The 23,881-nt window shown below is 37.6% G+C and overlaps 2 protein-coding genes across 3 annotated transcripts in view; one reads left to right on the top strand and one right to left on the bottom strand.

The window, feature by feature from the left end:
* rmc1 (regulator of MON1-CCZ1) overlaps positions 1-774 on the top strand; it is a 7,513-nt gene extending 6,739 nt beyond the window's left edge. The window contains exon 20 of the mRNA XM_079447244.1: positions 244-774. Coding sequence (XP_079303370.1) covers positions 244-323 — 80 coding nt within the window. The 3' untranslated portion in view covers positions 324-774. The remainder of the gene's footprint in view (positions 1-243) is intronic.
* Positions 768-23,881, bottom strand: LOC306888793 (epidermal growth factor receptor-like). Of its 2 annotated transcripts, XM_079447243.1 has the most exons (27): positions 23,673-23,881; positions 14,642-14,793; positions 14,319-14,526; positions 13,455-13,580; positions 13,313-13,381; positions 13,105-13,223; positions 12,624-12,765; positions 11,772-11,888; positions 11,548-11,674; positions 11,040-11,113; positions 10,803-10,893; positions 10,159-10,361; positions 9,805-9,937; positions 8,864-8,954; positions 8,541-8,698; positions 8,175-8,213; positions 7,567-7,708; positions 7,351-7,473; positions 7,169-7,267; positions 6,687-6,872; positions 5,845-6,000; positions 5,687-5,762; positions 5,454-5,600; positions 4,844-4,941; positions 4,277-4,444; positions 4,089-4,170; positions 768-3,510 (listed from the first exon to the last, which is right to left on the bottom strand). In XM_079447243.1, the coding sequence occupies exons 1-27, from the start codon at positions 23,782-23,784 to the stop codon at positions 3,236-3,238; spliced, it is 3,513 nt and encodes a 1,170-aa protein (XP_079303369.1). In that variant the 5' UTR covers positions 23,785-23,881; the 3' UTR covers positions 768-3,235. The 2 variants fall into 2 exon arrangements, 1 of the variants encoding a protein (XP_079303369.1); XR_013786137.1 differs by lacking the exons at positions 768-3,510; positions 4,089-4,170 and having other exon boundaries at positions 4,307-4,444; positions 5,450-5,600; positions 23,673-23,879.

Here is a 23,881-nt window from a genome sequence, read left to right as displayed (position 1 = left end):
ATGTTGCTATTTTTTGTTTATTATCATTTTAGTGCATAAACGTTTTGAAAAATGTTTTTTAATGCCAATATTTGATTTGATTTCAATAAACTGTTTTCAAAGTTTTAATTTTAGAAAACTAAAATAACCTTGTAATACATGACCAAAGATAAAACTGTGAATTACTCCTAAAAAAAAGATTGAATTACCCATAATGCTTAGGTACATTACAGTGCATTACGATTGGATGTATCTATTCTTTAGGAGAACACTGTGAGGAACATGTGGCCTACTTTAAACAAGTCTTTGGAGAGAGCGCTTTGATGAAACCCGCCACTGTGTGAACGACGATGGAAAGGTTTGGCCCTTTAACAGATGGAATGATGGTCAAATATCAAAATAAAAGCCTTCAATTGAAGTCTGCACATCACTATAGACCAGTGTCTTTTAAATACACAATGATCACTTTAATGCTGAGTTCTTTCAACCTATTATCAGATGAACAATTCACAGATTAACCAAGGCCGGGTTATTTTATCCCATGATGGGGTCAAATATGCACTTTTTTTTTTAACTGTTGGGTTTGTCCATATTTGACCCAACCATGAGTTGAAATCAATCCAGCATTTTATAATGTACAAGGCAGTTACACAGGACAGAATGGAAAATGACTAACACCATAACATGTTAAACTTGTATGTATGTGAATGCTGAAAATGTATGTATTTAAAAAAGTAATGTCTAACTTTTACAGTATATACAATAAATATGAAATGCTTATAGTCACTGCAGTCTAAACTGATTTGCTTTATAGATGTTGTGATGGTGTCAGATTGTCAGATACACACATTTCAACACAATTTATTAGCACTGCAATGTAACAAATTATCCATACAGAATTAAAACACATTCCTAAATTCCTACAAAGTGAGGGTGAAAGCAAACAAACAGACTGATATTCCCTGGGGAATAGACAGGCGACGCTACATGTAGGTGTAGCATTAATATAACAATATACAAATCTTACAATAGTTATCAGTGGTCGAAGAATTGAAGTCGAACAGATTTCACAGTCAAAGGACCAGATTTACTAACAGTTTATGGTGTTAAAAACTACTGTCTATATTTATTCAAGACAAGCAGTAAAAATTAGCCCCAAAACTGATAGTTCACCCAAAAATGTTAAGCTCGACAGATCTCGACATAAATTGACTCCCATAGTAGGAATAAATACAATATTTCGCTATTTTGCCCTGTTTAGTAAATCTGACCCAAAGTGTTTTTCTTTGCCGTTTAAATACAGCAGTGCAAAACATATTCACAAGTTGTTTCATAATTAATCACATATGGAACACAATGGATGTGACCGGCAGGCCGCGGCTCTGTAAAGTAGTCTGATAAGTGCATACTTGTTTAGTCAGCTGGTGAAGGCAGAATGAACAAATACCCAAAGTTAAAAATTCATCATCAGAAAAACCGTAATGTTTCTCTAAATTAGTCAAAAGTGTTTTTCCGGTTGTTGAATAATTCAGTGTGTAATGTGTTAGACTGTGGCCGTCAGTCATTTGAAGAAAGGCCAGTCGAGGCTCACAGTATGACCACGGTTTACATTGTGCGGGCTATAAATCGAGAATTTTCTCAGTGTTATGTATGTGCTGTGGATGAAAGTGGACGAAATGCTAAATGTAAAGATCATAGTGCATATACTACATAAAGTTATAGCTCTCCCAAAAACCATCCTCATGTTATTCCAAACCTACATGACTTTCGTTCTTTTGCAGAACAGGAAAGACATTTTGAAGAACGTTGTCTTATTGAAGAACCTTGACATTGTATGGACACAAAACAATAGAGACATTTCTCAAAATATCTTCTTTTGTGTTCCTCTGAAGAAAGAGTTTGTAATTGACGCTTCGGTAAGCCCCTCCCCTCGAACGCAGATGAGCCAATGGAAGTTGAATATGAGTTGCACAGGGACCACTACTCGGACAACTTTATCTTTCAGCGGCATAGAGAAACACTGTAAGATCCAAAGCTCTCATCGGTTTAATGCTACAAAAATGATCGAATGATGTGCCTGGGGTACTCGTAACACTTATTCCAGGTGTCCTGTGAGGATGAGAAATGGAATTTATTTTATCCAATTTCCCTAACCCACACAAAAAAAGCAAAATGTGTGCGCACCCGATTCATCTCCCATCCCAGCGACGTTTATTTTCCGGTTGTCATACTTTCACTAAGTTACAGTTTTCATCCGCAGATGGTTAATGTCATCTCATGCTTCAGTATCGTATATCTGGCTTAAACTAGTTAAGTTAGTGAGTCCATGCCAACGTACAAACCTAATAGCTAACAGTTCTCACAGCATGTACATTGCAGGGCATAAACCAATGTATACATTTCAGTGTCTATCCATATTAAATTGTTTTAATGTAAATAAATGTAATCCTATCCAGCGGTACATCAACAGTTGACCCTCGATGTAGTCGTCTGGGATTGTGACGTCTGTAACACGGCTTCTTCTGCTTGCATTGTGATCTGTAAACTATTGCTTCCAAATTGAATTTGTTATCCAACATATTTATTTTTAAATTGTTAATCCCTCCAAGGCATATTTATGTCCCACTTGAATTCTCTCTGACGACAGCGTGTTTCCAAAATTGACCAAAAACAAGGTTTTCACACTGACGGCTGCCATTGAAAGACATTAGGAACTCTGGTCGCTTGTACGAGTTAGCAACAGTAACTAAGAGGGGCAGGGGCTCACCGATGGTTTATTTTAAGTGAACTATCCCTTTAAAGTGAGATGATCCAGTTATGGTACTTCACACTACTTGCAATACTTTGAAAAGCTCAATCGATACCCATAATGCAGCAAAAACAATAGAGTAAAACATTTTATATGTTAGGACAGGTTATGAGCCTCTTAGAATCTTTCTGGTTCAATAAATTAGGTTTTGCTATTTTTAAACACCCTGCACATTATACAGAAAGACATAAACTATTCAAAGCTACAGTATTTAAAATATCCCATTCATTCGATGGAAACATTGAAACGTGTTCTGGCTTGACATTCAACACTCACAGCTTAACGTCTAAACATCGCTACAGTTTCAACACTGAACTCATAACGGCAGTTGCCTTCAAGCGTTTCTGGAGCGGACGTTCTCACAACGTGCTGAAATACCAACACATCTGTCGTGTGGACGTCCGGTGGTCCGAGCAGTGCAATTGGTCATTTTTCTCCTATGTCTGTCTAATGTACGTGAGACCGCACGAGCCCGAGGTACGGCAGGTTATCTGTTGCAGGAAGGAACGGAGAGTCAGATGGAGATGTGGGAATGAAGCTCTGGTGGTAGTCCGGATTATCCAGACTGGCACACGGGGAGCAGGCAGTGTTCAGATACTCCGGACCCTCGGGTTTACTCACACAGGCGTCGATATAACCGTTCTGTTTGTGTTCGTGGGACGGTCCCTCGTAGTTTAGGTTTACCATGTTGCTTGGACTGGGAACGTCCTGGTTCACGTATTCTGAATGAAAGAAAAATGAGGTTAAAAAAACAACATTATATAGCATACACATGCATCTTTCTGTGCGGTGTATTTGTTTTGGATTGCAAAGTGACATACAGTGCATTTAAGGTGCACAACCAGTTTATTTGATTAAATATTTTTATACAAATTTATTGACATGAATAATTGGTATTTTATAAGGCTGTCAGGCAACATATTTAGTATTATTTATTATTTTTATATTTTAGTATTTTGTGATATTTATTTGATGAAGAATGTCCGTGCTGTAGTCTGTAATAATACAAAATAAAAAAAAGTTGTTTTTGAGATATGAAGTTTCTGCCTGACAGCGACAAGGTTATATATGATATATTTCTTTAATATTTATTATATATATAATTTATACGATCTCTCTCTCTCTCTCTCTATATATATATATATATATATATATATATAAATATTTATATATATATACATATATAATAACTTTTCCATTTATAACAGAGCATTTTTGGTGAAAGTGGAATACAACTTCATACATTACATTTAATCCTGACTGAATGACTTGTAATAATAAGAATAATTCAAGATGATACCTGGTAACATGAGGTCCTTCTGCGTGGGCTCCGTTATGTAGCGTTTAATCACACTGTTTGTGTAATCGTCCTTCACGTAACACTAGAAATAAATCAGTTAAGCAGCTTCACGTTTATGCCCAGACTATATATATATATATACACACATAATAATCATTTATAGGTAATAGTATAGTCTCAGTACTAACTGTAGAGTTGTGATAGTGAGACTGTGATCTCTGTGATCCATTGAAGAATCTGTTGTTGGGTCGCAGGTATTCTTCTGCATCCACCACGGTGTCCATGTCTTCTGTACTGATCTGAGATCTGAAGCACTTTGAGTCCGTTGGGCCGGGCAGATGCATGTTCTCATCACCCTGCCAACAACAAACACATTAGACCTCTAATGTTAATAAATAGCAAAATTCCATCTATAAGATATGTTTGTTGACTAATTTAATAATAATATAAATTCAGAAAGGATAGATTCATACATGTAGGATGCTATTTGTTTTGATCAAAATAGTGTTTGTTTTGTTTCAATATAAACTTAAATAAAGAGTTTGGCTCCAAAATTAGATATCTAATTTCAAACATCATGTTTTTTTACATCATGTGTTTTTTGTATTAAATCAAAATAAACCAACTGCAGTTTGATCGATATGTATCTGCAATGCACAATAAAAAAAAACATGATTTTTGAAAAAAATTAAAACAGACTTCTCTCATTTTGAACCAAACTCTTCAAATACAGCGCCGTATTTTGTGCAAACTACCTGAATTACAAGGTAGCGTGTGGGATCTCCAGCCATTCTTGAGAACTCGGTCACAAGTTCACGAAAGTGAGGTCTGCATTCAGCGTCAATCATCCAGCCTAAAACAGACAAATCCATCGTTTCATTTTCTAAAACAACACTGTAAAAATGTCACGGTATTACTGCAGCAGTTTGCCAGTAACTTACTGTAGATTTACATTTATTTAATTTACTGGCAACAGTTTGTTCAAAGATAAATGATCATTAAACACTAACACGTCTTTATACTTACGATAAGATAACACCCTCATGCAAAGCATTCTGGGAACCAAAATTAGAAACTTTTTGAAAAAGGTTTATGTGGGTTTATGGTTCCCAGAATGCATTGCATCAGGATGTTATTTTCAGGATAGTTTTTTCTGTAAAGACTGTAAAGAATTAATATTCATTTATCTTTGAACAAACGGTTGCCAGTAAATAACATGAATGTAAATCTACAGTAAGTTACTGGAAACTAGCCGCATAACTACAGCAAAAATGTTTATAAGAGCAAAGATATCAAAGATATCTCTACTGCTATGTAATATTAATATATATAAAAATATGAATATTATTAAATATCAATACCTACATTTGACCATGATCATGTAGACGTCAATGGTGCAGATGATGGGTTGAGATAACCGCTCTCCTTTCTCCAGAATCCCTGCGATCTCAATGGCTGGAATGCCATCGTAGGGTTTCGATCCGAATGTCATCAACTCCCACACGGTGACACCTGAAAAACACGTACAGTACATCACGTTAAAGTCTCCATATGCATTTCTATAAACACTGAAGGGATGGTGTAAATACAGCTCTCACCATAACTCCAAACATCACTTTGGTGAGTGTACGTCCAGTGAAGTAAAGACTCCAGTGCCATCCACTTTATAGGCACCTAAAAATGCGTCTCAAAATGTTATCACGACTGTGTATGTTTGCTTATATGTGGACAATGAGTGGATAAAGTAATGACCCACTTTCCCTCCATCAGCGTGGTATTCTTTCTCCTCAGCACCCAACAGTCTGGCCAGACCAAAGTCAGTGATCTTCACATGGTTGGGAGACTTCATCAACACGTTCCTCGCTGCCAAATCACGATGAACCAGGCGACGTTCTTCTAAATAGTTCATTCCCTGTTGAGAAAAGTCAAAGTGCTTTTGAATGGACCGGATGCAAACGGATCATTTGTTGAAGACTTTGCACTTTCTGAATGGCTTCCCGTTCTGTAAGAGGAAACGTGACAAATTTATTTATGAGTAGTATTGTAAAAGCTTGTCATTTATTTATACACCATTTTTAACAGCCATACAGCCACAGCGGAAAAAAGACAAAATGCTGATAAATGATTTTGTCTGAAGCTGTTCTTTGGTCATGTCCGGGTTTTGAAAGATTTATGTCTTGGTAGTGCAGCCGTGGCAACATTTAAGAGACTGTTTTCATGTTTTTCTGAGTTTATTCCTCATAGGTTTGTTTGGAAAAATGATCGTTTTTCTTTCAGTCTGTGAACTACTAGCAATATTTCCACCAAACTTCAAATAAAAATGTTTTATTTGCAAAAAATAAAAACTAGAGAAACAGGTGAAAATAACGTAAAAGACCTAAAATACAAACAAAACAAGTTCAGATTCACTTTTAAGCAATTCCAATGTGATTTATTCAGCGGCTGAATAATGTGTCTTGGTGCTTCTCATTATTTATGTATTTTTTTAAATTTCATATAATAAATATGTTTTATAATTTAATATGTTTTCTCTATGTTTTCAATCTTTGACATGTTTGTACTTTGTATTAGATTATAATATTTTTGACAGAAACTCACCTTGGCGATCTGCACGCACCAGTTTAACAGCATCTGTGAGCCGATATTGTCTTTATTCTCCCGGACGTAATCCAGCAGACAACCGAAAGGCATAATCTGCGTCACGAGCTGAATGCTGGACGTGAGACATATGCCCAACAGACGACACACGTGAGGATGATCAATGCTGGCCATCACGTAAGCCTCCTGAAAATCAACAATAGACATCTCTCATACAGGCAAAGGTCATTGTTTTAAGTGTTATAGCTCTTTCATAGATCAAGATATTTGACGGAGTATCTCTTGTGTGTTATAAGGGTCTATACTCGTTTCTTTGTGGTTAGGAGAATTTAAAACAGAAACCAATGAGACGATTGTTCAAATCTTAAAAAATGAATGTCAAATAATGTGGATTTGTTCATATTGAGATCCTAAACAATTTGACTTGACAAATGTGAGCTCAGTTTGTGTCATTGTGTTGAGATTGATGTATGTATACGCACATCCAGGATCTCTTTGTTGGCTTTGGGAGACGTAACTTCTCTTAAAACTTTGATAGCAACAGGAATTTTCACATCCTCTCCTTCTGGGATCCACAAACCCTACGAGATAAACAGGTGTCGTAGATCGAGTGGATTTATTGAACGGATGTAGTGTTTATTTGGTTAGTAAAGCACAAATGTACCTTAAACACAGTGCCGAAGGCTCCAGATCCCAGAACTTTAATTGTCTTAAATTCAGTTTCCTTTAGGATGCGCAGGAGGGCCTGGTTAGGGGCTTCGCCGCTCGGAGTGAGAGGTTGAACCAGCTGTTGAAAGATGTAAATATAGTCCAATACTGTATGTGTGTTAGTGTATTCAGGTTGTGTGTGAGATGTTGCGTCACTGCAGTCAGGCTTTACCTCTCTCTCCTGCAGGAGGCGCCGTAGGGTCCTCTTCCGTCTGATGTGTCTCCGGCGGACGATGATGAAGATGAAGAGCACAAGGACCAGGATCAGAAACATGCCACCGACGATACCGGCCGCCACCACAGACGTGTGAGAGCTGGAGAAGAGATATCAATATTTATATTTAACCTTTGATAGGGATTTTCTTAAAAGTGATATATGTAGTATTATTGTAGAGTATGTATATACAAAGTACGCTTGGCTAGTAGTTGTGTCATATAAACTTTCACGTTTTAGTTTATTTAGTAACAATACATCAGTTTAGTATACTATAATAAATCATTTACTTAAAGTATTAAATTCACTTCAATAAACGTGCAAGTAAACTTACTACTAGACTAGTAGATTACTGAGAGTAGTATGCTTCAAAGTGTACTTTCATGAAATAAACAATGTGCAACAATTGTAGTAGCTGCAAACTAGTAATGTAGTTGTAAACTTTGTAAAAGTATACTTTAATTTATTTAGTCCCCTACACTTACAAGTATACTAACAGTGAATTGATATTAGTGTACTTACAACATATACTTAAGTAAAATGAGCACAACACAACCATGACATACTTTTTAGGTTCACAACCTTCCAGTCCGGGTCCACTGCACCTACAATATGAAGATGTGATTTTATAAGACGTCACGTGTCTTAATATTTTGTTTAAAGGGACAGTTCACATCACAAAAAATGAAAATCCTGTCATCGTTATTCATCCTCATGTCATCTCAAACCTGTATGACCTACTTTCGTCTGCAGAACACATCAAAAGATATTTTGAAGAACGTTGCAAACAACATTGACTTCCATTGTGTGGACGCAGAACCACATTTTTCTAAATATCTTCTTTTGTGCTCCACATACAAGTTCTATACGATAAACGACAAAACGAGGGTGAATAAGAGACCACCGAATCAGTATCAGAAACTGCTACCTACCCCTGTGAGCAGTTGGCATGACATGGCTGGCACTGTCCGTTTTTGTCCAGGTACGTCCACACGAGTTGGTTATTAACCCCGGGCAGTCCTTGTGTGCAGCGCGCGACGCAGTTTGGCCCGTCTTTAAAGTGAGCACACTCAGAACATTGATCAGCTCCCTTCAATTTGGACCAAGAGAGAGAATCATATACTGTTTGTGTATGGATTGTAACCTTTTCACAGATCTATTCCCTTGACACCATCAATTCTTTGGGTTAAAACATCACGGTTTATATAGACTGTGGATAAAAATCCTTTAGATGAATTGATGTGGTTTGACATACTGGTCCGTGGCAGGTTTCCGTCCCGTTCAGAATCTTGCATTCTGGGTCACATTCCAAGCACACGTCCTCTGATCTGTACTCACGGGGTAATCTGTTGAAAATCCAATGTAAACCTGTATAACTTTCCTCATTTGTACGTGACAATCTCACACGGGCGCTGCTTTTATAGGCCTTGTGTTCTATCTGGAGTATTGCAACTGTCTTCTAGTATAATAAGAAATGAAGAGTTTGGTTCCAAAATGAGATAACTCATTTAAAAAGCACGTTTTTAATATGTTATCATGTTTCTATTGTGTTTTATTGTGTGAAGCCTGAAATACACTACCCGACTTTTTTGCCCTGATTTCCTAGTCGAAGGTTTTTGCAGAATGTCTGCCGATTTCAGCAGTCGGCGCAGACTTTTTTCTCAGAAAGTAACACTGTATTCTGTATTCACACCGTATTTCTGTATTCTGTATTCACACTGTATTCACACCGATTTCGCATCTATTCGCATCATTGCATTGACTCGCGCAAATCGCTTAATTTGCATTTAGTATGAACACAGCATTAGGATTTAGTGAAAGCATCTTCTGCACATCCATGTTTGTTTCGTTGGTCATGTGTCTCCTAGTCATGAGGCGCGTGTTTGTTGCGTTCGTAAACTCTGCTAGTGTATGATACCAGTCGTGTAGTGCATGTTTTAGTCTTAACCGTTTATAAAGTCGGAAAGTGTATGATGCATAGTTTAAAAAAATGTGTTCAGATTTTAAAAGTCTTGAAGTGTTCTTTAGCTGTATATGTTTAGTTATTATGGCTTAAATCAAAACAAACAAACTGCAGCTTGATCGATATTAATTGGAATGCTCAATGAAAAAAAAAATCTAATTTTGCAGCCAAACTTATTTAACGATATTTATTATGAAACGAAATGGAAGTAGCTTCAGTGTGTTTTGTCTTACCCTTCCAGCAGGTTGCAGTAACTGACACAGCGCCCCCTACGGCTCACATGCAGGCAGGAGAAACACATGGACGGCCCCGGACCCCAGCATCCCTCTCCTCCACACATACTGTCACAGGTGCTGTTCTGCTTCACTAAACACAGCACACATGTTTCATTCAATGCATATTTTACATATACTGTATACTTTACAAATTTGACAAGTGAGCAAAAAGGTCAATACCGACCTTGCCGTTTATTTCTATTATAGTTTAGTTGTATGATGTCTTGTATTTGATTGTTTGTTATTTTCAAACTGTAGAGGAAAATGTAATGCGTCTGTTTCACACCGTCAGACGACAGAAGGTTCTCTCACCGCAGCTGTCCGTGGCTGAATTGTTGATGGTTTTTATGCGCTGTTTCTCTGATTTAAACAGCTTCTGCCAGTAGCTGCCGTCCATGTAACACAGGTTGCGGTTATTCTTAATGACCACGTCACCGTCACTGATCTCCTTCAGAGAGCGCAGGCCGAGATACTCCAGGTGCGGAGTGTTCAGAGCGGCGAAACTGACGGTACCCCTACGAGAAAGAGAGAGACAGAGAGTACGAGAAAGAGTTACTGTACAGAGAAAAACACAAATCATTTAGATGTTCGTGTGTTGATGTCCATGGTATAAGTGTAAATACCGTTTCCAAAACATCACTGTTTATATGTTCATAAGCATTCTTATAGAACAAAGACATTATACACATTTGGAACAACTCGAAGGTGAGTAAACGATGACTGAATTTTCATTTTGGGGTGAACTGTCCCTTTAAGATCAAGCCACACGGTATGTAGGAGACATCCTAAAGGTTTCGAGGCGGAACAGCAAGCATAGTCAGTCGTGGGCTCAGTAACGACAGACGTGCCCTTGAGCAAGGCACCCAACCCCGGTCACATTTCAGGTATGGGTCACCATATTCCCTTTTTTCATAGAGACCCAACAACATTTGAGTTTGATGTTCGACAAAACTTACAGCTGTTTGGTTCGTCCTCTGATAATTTCCAGGTTTTCAAAAGGGCTGAGTGACTTCAGATGTGCTGGCCAGTCCTGAATGAGCAAAAACCCTGAGAGAGACGAGAAGCATTAGAGATCTACCACCCAATATAATGCCAACAGTCAGAAAACATTCCTACCAGACCAAGATGATCCTTCATAGAGATCTTAGAGGTTAATTATTATTATTATGTTACTAAATTTACATTGAGTTTACCTGAAATTTCCTTTACTGTCTTGAAATAGTCTAGTTTTGCAGGGTCCATGCTTGGGGTGTTTGTAAAATGGTCCCTTAAAAAAAAGAAATCAAGCCAGATGGATAAATTATGTGGCTTAAAGGGGGGGGGCATCATCTTTACTCTGTTAAACGTGTTGTATTCTCATGCTTAACACGGTCAACTTGTCAAACAATTTGTTGGGCGCATGATGTAGTATTTCTTTGCTCAATACACTCCAGCAGTGTTCGTGCAGGTTTCAGAAAGTTTTTTTCAAACATGAACTTCTTAGTTCTTCTCTTAAGATTAATATGAGATTGGCAGAAACCGCATGTGTTACCTTCGCTTTAATAAATTTAAATACACACTATAATAAAATGAAGATGACATCATACACTCTGAAATATATAGCATATAGTTGTAATATATACTATTATTATATAGCATTAAAAATATGAAATGTGTAGCATGAAGAAGTAGACTGCAGTTTGGAGGATTATAAAAACTCACCCTTGAAAAGTCGTCGTCATTATTGTAATATGGCCATTTATTTTAGTGCAGTTAATAAAAGAATCGATATTAGTGGCGTTGATGGACATGACACGCGCAAGCGCTCCCATTCCAAGACCATTGCAGACTAAACAAAAACATTTCTGAGTTAAACATGTCATTTTTAATGATAATATATTACAAATGAATAATGGCATGGAAAGAATTAATCAAATTTTGCGGACTTTTCAGACACAAGCCGTCGCATTTTTTGCATTTCCTTATTCCGTTCTCTTCCACTTCATGCATGTTCCCGCCGCACGTCCGGACACAGGCGACTTGATCGGCCACCACAAAGTTGTCTGAAAAGATTAACAACTGTTATGTTATTGCTGTTATAATTCTTTTTTATAATTCAGGAGACGTAAGTTCAGTTATATGTCCATTGTGTCTGTCAGCCTTTCTGTTTGTCTGATCAAAAACTATTTAATGTGAAATATTATATTGAAATCTTTGACCGGAAATGGCATAGTTGTACATAAAGATGAGTACAATGTTGAGATCTTTACCTAATACAGTCTGGTAAGAGAACCTAGTTCTTTGTTGATATATCGTATTGATTTATCTGGGTGTGTCTTTGCAAACAGACCTGCTAAAGAACTGGTCACAGTTCGCCAGTTGCACAAGATGGCGGCGTTGAGCTTTTAGGACACCAGAGTCGGCGGAGTAATTTCCAGTCGTATGGCGCTGTATGGGATAAGGAGGATTTTTGGCCGGCAAATATGGGTGTTTTTTAGACAAAAATTAAGAAAGTAATATATAAGCGTTACGACAGATCCTCTTTACATTGCCGAGCACTTCGTTGAGCCAAAACAACTCGATAGTGTTATACGATCGGAAATGAGTCTGCAGAGCTCACCGGCGCCATCTTGTGAAACCAGCCTATTTGTGCCTTCGGATAAAGTGAGGGGTTGTTGTATCAATAATAACGATGATGTTATTATTAAATAACTTTAGAGCATTTAATCGTAAAGGGTTTCAACATCATGTATGATATGCTTTGATTTTAGTTCACAAATGTATGAAAGACAACTTACAAGGGCACCTCTTGACACACGTCGCTCCAAAGTTGTACTTTCCGGCAGGATTTGGAACAAGTTGGTGAGTGTTCTGGAGGTACATCATTGGACGTGGACATTCAGCCTTACACATGCCCTCATCCTGAAAATCCCTGCAGGCCTGCGAGAAAAACAAACATTGATAATTATACAAATATTAGTTTTTGGCATTAATGCGTTCAACAGATCCAAAGCAATTTACAATGCATTTAAATGACATTCTACCGAGCTTAAACAGAACGTTCACCCAAAGATGACAATTATTTCACCATTGATTCATTCCAAACCTGTATGACGTGCTTTCTTCTGCAGAACACAGAAGAAGATGTTTTGAAGAACGCTGGTAGCCAAAATACATTGACCCTCATTGACTTCCATTGTATGAACACAATATATCTGTGTCCCAAAGAAAGAGTCACATACGTGTCTAAAAAAAGATATCAAAGACTCAAGCACGCACCAGACAGTCCGTGTCTCTGGGTCCGGTGCATCCTGCGGCACAGTGCACATTACAGCAGTCGATGGGTTTGGGACCTTTGCATCTCCGCGAGCACTGCTCGGCACAGTTCAACCGAGTCACTGACAGCCAAACACAAAAGCGCATTAAAACACAGGTAGTTCACTCGCTAAAAGCCATCGTTGAACACAAAACACGATTTTGAATTTACAGGTTTGGCAGTTCTCTGGTGCTGGAGCCCAACATGATCCGTTAAAGCATCCTGGATCACAACGTCTGCCTGAAACATATTGAGAAAATATTCATCTAAAGTAAATTGTTCTTGTTAAAACATTTACGAAAGTTTTACTTACAATGAGCGTCCGTCCTCCTGGAGAAGTTCACATCAATGTTACTCTGTGCGATGTCCAACCAATGTATACTCTCCACATTGCAAAGCAAATCATTATGGGAAATTTTAACTCCCCCTTTGAGAATTTCTGCCACGCAAGGAGAGAGAAATTAACAAAATGGTAATCTGTTGAAAATGCGTGTAACGGCAGGTTCACACCAAACACGGTGGTAAGAGCGTTGCGTAAACAAAAAGGTTGAGGGTTGGATCCCACGGGATTGCAGATACCTATGTAAATGTATAGGATAATGCAAGTCGCTTTGGATAAAAGCGTCCGCCAAATGCATGAATGTAAAATGTAAATTTCATTTATGCGACCAACATCGTGCAGGGAGTGTCTTGATGCCAGACGTCTCAATGAACTTCTCGTGCAAAATCCCCGATCGAGTTGAAATTGTTCAACTTGCACGAAGACGCGAATGAAACCAAATCACGCGTTCGCTGCAATCGCCCCGCCCAATACGCATCATTTGCATCGCGTCTTTGCTTTGACTTTGTGTGAGAATGACTCATGTAGTAAAATTTGCTTTCGGTGTGTACACAGCATAAGCCTATACATTTTCTTTTATTGTCATTTATTAGGCAAAAAATAAACTGAAAACACCTTAATTCAGTCTTTCGCCTTTTTAGACCTAAATATGAGCCGCCATATTCAACTGCTCTCAGAGGTCAGAAATGAATGAAGCAAACATTTTAACCATTAAAACTTACTTTTTCTATCAAGCATTGTTAATAAATAACTGCAATTGGCCATCTGAACAAAACGTAAAGTGCTTAGATGACAAAAACACAAAATGGGAACATAAACGTCGCATCTTCTTTGTACCTGTGAGACTTCTCAATGGGAGCTCTCTCAAGCCGCTGGTGATGCTGCTGATCTCTGAAGATTCATTCTTGTGGTAGTTTGCCATCACGGCCAGGGCGTATTTATCATCAAAGAGAGAATGGCCACGAATGAGCCGCAGGTTTACCAAAGGGATCACGCTCACATAGTTTAGTCCTATTAAAACGTAGCCACCGACTTCCTCGATGCTCTGCAGGTGATATAATGAAAACATAACTTTAAACAGGATCATAAGAGAATTCATTGTGCTTATTTAAAGGTTTTATGTCAAGTTTGACTACCGTACATCTAGTGATGTCACGTACCCTAAGAAAGGAGAGGTCGTGGTAGTCTTGAATGTAGGTTATCTCCAGGTTCTCTAGCACTACTGTGCAGTTACTGTACATCCGTACCATGGTCTTGTAATGGTCATCTGGTTGGCCTAGTAGAGCGAGCTTATTACTGGTTCCCTGACATACTGTGATATAAAAAGCAAATAACATCAGAAATGACATGAAATAAACCATCCTCATTCAGATACCTTGAGCAGTCAGTGTTTGTATGTCTGATAATGTGTCACATTTCATGAGATATCCATAAAAGTCAATAAAATGAAACATCTCTCACCCATGCTACATACTGAACAGGCTAGAATAGAAATAAACAATTAACCTTTTTTATTTTAATGCGTTTTTCATATTTTATTAAGCATCATTGTCTTTGTCTTTAAGCTCCAGTGGGCAAGACTAAAGCCCAAAGTATAGTCCGGCTGTCTGCCCGCCGCCTCCATTACGTCATTTTTGCTATCAGGAGGGTAAAGAGGAACTACATACAATTCTATACGGTCTGACTAAAGTGTTAATATTACCTAGACGTAGAACATATATTAATAAGTAAACTATGTCGATTATTTGATAGGAAATGTGCAAATAATGTAAACGTGTGTTTACATATACATTTCTTAATCAGTTTACATAGCGATATTTGAAGAATCTCAAATACATTCACCATGATGCATTAAAGGGATAGTTCAACCCAAATTGAAGATATTTGGAAGAATGTTGGTAACCAAACAATGGCGGTATCCATTCGCTTCTACTGTATAGACACAAAACTAATACAAGTGAATGGGTGCTGCCGTTGTTTGGCTATCAACATTCTTCAAAATATCTTCTTTTGTGTGCAGAATAATGCAGAAGAAGTGGTGACAGATTTTTCTGTTTCAGGGGAACTATTACCCAAAAAACTGCATCTCTTGCATTATAATGCATGGGGATAAAAATAACAACATTTCAACATGTTTTTATTGTGCAGTCCATTTAATATCAAACTGCAGTTGGTTTGTTTTGATTTGAGCCATAGTAACTACAAAACAAATACAGCTAACATACACAATAAAAACATGTTAACATAATCAAAAATGGAGTTATCTCATTTTGGAAGCAAACTCTTCATTTAGAGGTACTGTCATTAAAACAATCACGTGTGTGCAATATGCATTTGATGCACACGAGTTCTATGACATTGCGCACCTGCCTTATACACAAATGTATTATGAATCTTTGTGTCTTTCCTGTAATGTCGGTGTTGAATTCCTGTCTCATCTCTCGATGGTAAAGCAAACTCTGGGGGTGTGGAACACCGTGATCAAGAATGTGGTTCACCGAGGCTGGGAAATATTGCACACGAGTGTTGCTCAACTTCAGAATCGGTGTTATTTTTGCCCGCCACATGCAGTAAGTAGATTGTGATCCCAGTTAATGCTTGTTTGCATGATTCTATGGATAGTTTTCAACAAAAAAATCTGAATTTTATCAGAAAATAAGATATTTTGAAGAACGTTGGTAACCAAACAACACAATCGTTGACTTTCATTGTAAGGACACATTTCTCAAAATATCTTCTTTTGTGTTTCACCAAATAAAAGACTCACATTCAGGTTTTAATCGGCATGCGGTTGAGGTTGTCATATAAGTCCTAGTCTCGTGTACCCAGACCTTCATACTAAAGGTCTACCTTGCATACTTTTAAGAATTAAAGGGATAGTTCATCTAATAATGAAAAATCTGTCATCATTTACTCACCTTCAGGTTGTTTCAAACCTGTATAAATGTCTTTTTTTTCAATGAACACAAAGATATTTGGAACAATGTTTGCAATTTTCAGTTCTGGGACATCATCCACTACCATAGTAGGTAAATATAGTTTTTTTTAAGGGATGCACCGATATGTCAATTTTGGCCGATAACCGATGAATCTTTAACATTGGAAGCAGATATCCAATATATTGGCCGATGTACAGTATCTAGATATTAATATAACATTTTCACAAAAAGTGGACGACTGCTTTACGTGAAAACATTCACTGCAGAAAACAAGGTAACCGTTAGGTCTCTTTTTTCCCCTGAGAATCATTTACCAAGAGATAATCTATCGTGCATCCCAAATAGTTTTTTTTCTGTTGGACACATCATGAGATATTTTGAAGACTTTAGGAAAACAAAGAGTTCTCAGACACCTTTGACTACCGTTTAATTCTTCTATGGCAGTCAATGATGTCAATGATATTCTTCCAAATATCTTTCTTTGTGTTCATCCTACAGGTATGAAGTGACATGGGCTCGAGTAAATGATGACAATTTTTGGATGAACTTTAAGCGTTCAGTCGATCGCGATGACTTCGTATTGCAACTGATGTAACCACGACAGCTTACAACTTCTACGGCGGTCTGGCGTTACCTAAGCTCACCATAAAACAACCAACCCGCACAGAAGTGTTACAGTATGTTAGCAATAAGCAAACTTACAAACTGTAAACGCAAACCAAATCTTTCTTCTAGCATCTTCTATTATTGCAACATCCGCCAGCACTCCGTCAGGGATCATGTAATTAAATCTGCCACGGATTAAAATGGTCTGAACACTGTTAAGACATGCAGCTCCTTCATCAAATACCTTCTGCAAACCCGGCACGTCATGAATCATCACTGTAAGTGTTCAGAGTTTCTCATGATGATAATATTGACTTTTTCACTCACTGGAGGGCAGATTTCAGTTAAAGGTTGAGAAAGTGCCTTAAGGTTTTAACCCTGAACATTCCTGTCAAGAGCCCCTACAATTTGATATTATGAAGCATGCAGGTGGTGGAGGTTCAGCAGTGATGCCTCGGGGTAAAGCTTGAACCAGAGGATATGACTGAACAGGTCGTGAAAAAGAAACATCTATGGGAACGTTAAACAGTCTTTACGTCACAGTCAGGACATGCAGGACAACGTTCTGACGGAGATAAACTCTGTGCGTTTTATTTTCTGCTACTGGTGCAAAGCACGAGCGACTGCTATCAAGATCTGATCAGTCCGGATAAACACTAGAAGAGAGAAAGAAATGTCAACCATTCATGACGCTAGAAAAATATGACGGAAACAAAGCTACCTTGCATGCGATCTTCCTCATATACAGAAGCAACAACACATGTTTTTTAATGAAGAAGTAATATGGTGATGAAATATATTTGGAGATTTATCAGAAACGTCCTTCACGTGTGAACTTTCTTCTTTATTTCATTGGGTGTTGAGGGAAATATTCACATTTAGTTTTACGAGGTCATTGTATTTTTCTTTATTGATTTCCTTTGATGCTTTTTCTCTTTCACTCTCTGAGCAGTTTATGCATCTTGCGGTTTTCTTATTGCTCTCATAATATTTGGAGGAAAGAGATCTTTAATAAACCAGTTTAAATTTTTACCTAAACTTTCCTTTAACTTAAACATTTCTGTATAGAGTTCATCCAACAATGACAATTGTTGCATCAATCATTATATAACCAACATATATTTCACATTATTTTAAGAAAAAGAAAGCATCACTACAACTTCTGAAAGTGAACAGCCGTGTTTTACTGTTGCATTGAACAAATATGACATTTTGCAAATGAACGAAAACTAATTTGGCTTCGCAACGCGGATTAATGATTGACGCAAGCATGCGCACGCACACATATCCCAACTAACATCCACGTGCCAGATAGATAGGCCTACTATACTATCCTCATCCACCTAAAACTTTGACCATACATAACGAAGAATTAAATCACAACCATCACGATATATTGCACCGCCCTAGTTGGTATCATTGGTTTGCATTGTATGGACACCCAAACCACTGAGACATTTCTCAAATGATGTTCCTTGACTGTGTTCCACAGAAGAAAGAGTTATACAGGTCGTACAGGTTTTGATGAGAATGATTATTTTGGGGTGAACTATCCCCATCTGTTTACACCCCTATAGTTGGCTTTGTGCTTTGGCTGTTGGGCAAAATCTTGTCGCAGTAAGTTGTGTCAGCGGGTGGTTGTCTGACAGCTTTCCTTTAACGCTCACAAACACAAATTATCTGCTGTATTTACTTACTATGTATATATATTTTTATACTACGGTATATATCGAGGGGTGAGATGGAGATATATCGAATGAAAGCCCTCGATGAGCTCTTTCTAAGTGAAATTTTAATCAATTCTGTGTTTTAAAAGATTAAAATCAATACAAAAAGTCACGTCACATTTCTCTTGTTCTGGCCGTCACTTAACCCTCTCTCACCCCTCGATATATTTTGAGTTTGGAACATATCCAGGTAATTCCACGTAACTTTCTGTTTTAACAAGTGTATCTGAACCCTTCGTACGAGTAAACACTGCAGATCTCTTTTCGTTTCCAGAGGACGTGTTGCAAAATGTATTGATCCGCATGAGCACTAAAAGTCAACAGCAGTTGACATAATGGATCCTGTTTTTCAATTGGAAAGGCATTCTAGAAACACCTGTAAATCTTATTTCAATGTTGATACATGCCCTGGTTTTACAGGACGTATTGAAATGTGTTAGCTTAGGAAAACCAGTTTGAAGCTTAACCAAAATGAAGATGAGTAGATAGATTATATTCCAATTTATTGGGTATGAGGTAAAAGGGCAATTCCATGAAAATGTCAACCTTGCCATGAAAAATAACTTTTTTTCCAACGGTTTTTACTATGGTCACTGCACAGATATTAACGTTTGGTGGTTCTAATACCCACGTGAGATCTCTCTTCACATTTATAAAGCATTTGTTTTATTTTTACGCCATGATTTTTCATAGTCAGGTAAGAGCCGTTTTCAGGATCGTCACATCCGCTACTATTGTATGTTCTATAAAGAGGCATCCCTTCTCCATTCATTGCGTATTATTGCTTCAGGATTGTGTGTTTTATTTCACAGAAATCCTAAAAAGTTTGTCGTTTCCCAAAAACGCGTCCTTTTTCATCACATCCGTAACGCATGTTTATTTCCCTTTTTTAAATGAGAAAATTTGTTCATAGACTGACTTTTTTATGTTTAGAATCTATCAACAAGGGTTTAGTCAAATATAAACTGATGGTTCAATATATTCATAACAAATTCATTCTCTGAGCATTTTTATGTCACGTCCATAACACAAAATGTCAAATCCATAAAGGTTATACTGGAATTTTAATATCACTGTAAATTTTGCGAACAGACTTAACAGATGTCATCATGATGCTTTAGTGCCCATACAGTATGATCCTAAAATCTTACCTTTTTAAGTCGCTTTGGATAAAAGTGTCTGCTAAATGACTAAATGTAAATGAAAGATCAATGGCTTTAAACAATACTCTAACATGACTTTTCCATCTTAAAGCGATAGTTCACCCAAAAATGAAAGATCTGTCATCATTTACTCGCCCTAAGGCTGTTCCTGAAAAAATGTATTTGTTCTGCTAAACACAAATGAAGATATTTGGAAGAATATCAGTAACCAAACAGGTCTCATCCCACATCTAGCCTACTGGCATATAGGGAAAATAAATACTATGGAAGTCAATGGGGTATGAGATCTGTTGACATTCTTTTAAACATCTGTCTTTATGTTTAGCCGAACAACTACATTTATATAGGTTTGAAACAATCTGTGGATAAGTAAATGATGACAGAATTTTCATTTTTGGAAGACCTATCCCTTTAAATGTTGTGTTTTTCTAACACGCAGACACTTTGCCGCATGCATTGGCTTTCTTGACTCAAATGTCTATAAGTTATCATTCCAAACAAGAGGCATGTGAATAAAATAGCGACTAATTCAATTGCAGGAAATACGATTTGCAGATGTCTCGCTTCACTGTGTGCACCAACAACAGGGTCTGTCTATATCAATAAACAAACATATTGTCTACTTGTGACTTCTCCAACAAAATAGCCTAGTGTTGAGCGAACCGGGCAAATCTCTGACTGCAAAATAACACGATTACTGGGTTCGGTAAACAAAATACGGCATGTTTTCATGGAAGTCACAAATCAACAATAATAGACTCAAGTTTGCTTGTTGTGCTATTATAGATAAATGTAATGTAAGCAATCATAACATTTATACTTCACAAGTACATTTTCTGAAAAAGATTTAGGGTGTTGTGGATGCTTGCAAGTGTGTTGCTATAGGGCGTTGCTAGGGTGGATTTGCTGGTTTCCACTTTTACGCAAGCTTTTAGATTTAAGATCATTTATGTGTCTTTTTATTCGTGTCGTGGAGAGTTACATTCTGAAGTCAGCCTTCTGTTTAAATGGTGTTGTTTTTTTGTTGCAAATTCAGCCATCGCTGGTTATTTCTCTTCTGCGGTTGTTTTTAAAATAAACACACTTGCACAGTCTCAAGGCAAAGACCTTGTTTCATTGTTGTTTGAAATTCTACAATCAATGATGAATTGTTATTCGGGATTATCGTATAAACATAAATAAAACGTATCCTATAATGGCACTGAATCTGACATCGATTTTGCGATGCCCATTACATTAAACAATCATTGTTGAATAGCATTCAATTCTAGTTCTGTTTAAAAACACACTTTTGTGACCTTCCCCTGGAAATAAAAGAGCAGGCGTTGAAATGAAAATCAATGAAACGTTTCCATTTAACAGATCAATACAACATCAGGCTTATATGAATCCCTAAAAGTATTTTGACATTTTCAACAATAAAAAAATGACTGATGCACTTATGTGTTCAATGACTTCAATCTATCCCACATTAGATGCTGGCTCGGAAGACAATTGAATTTAGATCAACCGGTAGTTTAGATTGAATAACTGCAGGAAGAATACAATCCTCTCTTTAGTCACAACACATGATGAGTCTGATGCGCTTGATCAGTGTCATCAGATGTCATTTGAATTCTGTTCTGCGGTCGATTACTGTCATGTTGAAACAAGAGTCTAACATAAATCTTGCTAAGCGAGTGAACTGACAACACGTTTACGGCCAGACACCTGAATAATAACACACGACATGCGACGTTTTCAATCCTGCCGATTTCTTTCACTACGGTAACATCAGAATGCACCTATGTGCATGTAATGCACCAGCCAAACATTGGCATATTTGAGAGTGTGTTTCTGGCTTGAACACACAGAGCCAGTCAACGTTGCCAAGTAAATGTTGTGACATATTTTGTCAAACCCCGGGCTTGACTCTGCATGCCACAGATTCTGAACGATGAAACCCATGCGCCAATGCAACATCAGATAGTGAGGGGTGTTACCATACCCAAACATTTCTCACGGCACCTATGTTTTGTTTGACCTCAAGACATCGATGTACACCTACGGCGAAGGCACATCCACCCGCATTAACATCCATTCCAGATAGCGATGCTTGATGAGATATAAGACGATGGACGAAATAAGGTCAAGCAAAGTATCTATATGTCGCAATGGCCTTTTCTGAGAGTGGTTTGGGAATTTGATTTGAGGATGAAACACGGGTTGATAGGTTATACTGACACACGCACACAGCGGGCCTGTCGCCACAAGACTTTCTGACTGACAGGCTGTGAAAAGCGAAGTGTGTGTCATAAGGTATTTACAAACAGGTTTATCAGGCGCTCCATCTTTCATTGGTCAGATGCACAGATAACCCCGCCCTGAATTCATACCATAATTTAAACCAGATGATGTCACCAAGGTGACGGTGATTTTAAACATGATAGAAATGAGTGCAGAGAATTCACATCAAGGAAGTTTGAGCCTTAAAAAAACTAACCTTTTCTGGTCAAAGGCGCTCTTTAATGCTGCTATGTTCAATGATTCAGAGTTTCTTTTTGATGACTTAATGATGAATAATTGAACTGCTGTTTGCAAATTGTAGGAAGGTGCACAGATTAAACCTACTCGTGGATTACGTCATTAAAAGGTATGATCGAAATGTCCTGGGCAGCACGTGAGCGTTCTTTCGTTTATGAAAGGTGTGCATTTCATCGGAATTGTTAATACAACAAATACATATTAAACATCTGTATGAACATAAAAGTCACACCATTAAATAAATATTGAATAAAATTCACCTGAAGTTCATTTAACGTTTGGGTTTATCCGCATCTCACCTTTTATAATTGCTTAATACATTTATGATCGTTATAACTTTTTGTCAAGTTTATTCCAAACGGCTTGGTCACCCAAACAACTCCACATTAACACAATCGAAATGTTTGTTTTTAACCCGTTTTTGCACAGCAGGGGCCAGTTTTGGTCGCTTCCATCTGCTGTTCATTTCTAAACTGGCAAGAGATCTCGAACAGCATGCTAAACACAGTTTGTCCGAGTAGACGAGACCACAGACGTTAGGAGCTCAGACCCCACTCAGGGGCAGCTGTCTATGGGTACCATCTGCTGGTGTTGAACTCTTGGCCCTCATCCTGTGGTCACTCGTCCGGGAGCAGGTTCATTATATTTTTAAGTACAGAAAAGACAGACATGCTGCTCATGTAATACAGATGGCTAATAATGTGAGATTGACAAAACATGAGTTACTAATAATAATATGTCTAAGTATTACTTTATTACTAACCTTTTTAAGTACAATAGATAACATCTGAACAACAATAATCTTGCTTCATGTGAATTTCTACATGTACAAAAAGTTGTATCTGTAAACATAAGTTAATGCACAATGAACAGTTGCATTTGTAAATGTTAACTAATGGAACTTTTTGAAAACTTTTCTATCCATCTATCCATCCATCCATCACCTACATATCCACCACCTATCTATCTATCTATCTATCTATCTATCTATCTATCTATCTATCTATCTATCTATCTATCTATCTATCTATCTATCTATCTATCTATCTATCTATCTATCTATCTATCTATCTATCTATCTATCTATCTATCTATCTATCTATCTATCTATCTATCTATCTATCTATCTATCTATCTATCTATCTATCTATCTATCTATCTATCTATCTATCTATAACATGGAAAACACGTACTGAACTAAACAAACTTTGCTCTTAACTTCAAGTCACTCACCTTTCCTCTCTGATACGGAGCAGGACACCGCGCTTATAATCACCAGATAGACGATTCCCCATTCACGCATCCCAGGTTTATTCCCGCATCTTATTTTTCGCAGTGGATTCATTTCAAAGCATTATATCCGATCAACGTTTCCCTTTCATGAACGGAACGAAACGGAGCTCGTTTTCCAGTGACGGGTCCGGTTCACGAGTGCGCGCTCC

Source organism: Barbatula barbatula (assembly GCF_947034865.1).
Source record: "Barbatula barbatula genome assembly, chromosome: 23".
Classification (NCBI taxonomy): Eukaryota; Metazoa; Chordata; class Actinopteri; order Cypriniformes; family Nemacheilidae; genus Barbatula; species Barbatula barbatula.
Note: the sequence above shows the minus strand (reverse complement) of the source record. Positions and strands in the feature narration are given on the sequence as shown.

Excerpts from the sequence above, each read along its gene's own strand:
- LOC306888793 (XM_079447243.1), bottom strand. The coding sequence starts at position 23,784 with ATGAATCCACTGCGAAAAATAAGATGCGGGAATAAACCTGGGATGCGT. Across the intron at positions 10,894-11,039 it reads GACAGTAAAGGAAATTTCAG|GGTTTTTGCTCATTCAGGAC; the intron begins GTAAACTCAATG and ends CGTCTCTCTCAG. Across the intron at positions 7,474-7,566 it reads GCCTCCTGCAGGAGAGAGAG|CTGGTTCAACCTCTCACTCC; the intron begins GTAAAGCCTGAC and ends ATCTTTCAACAG.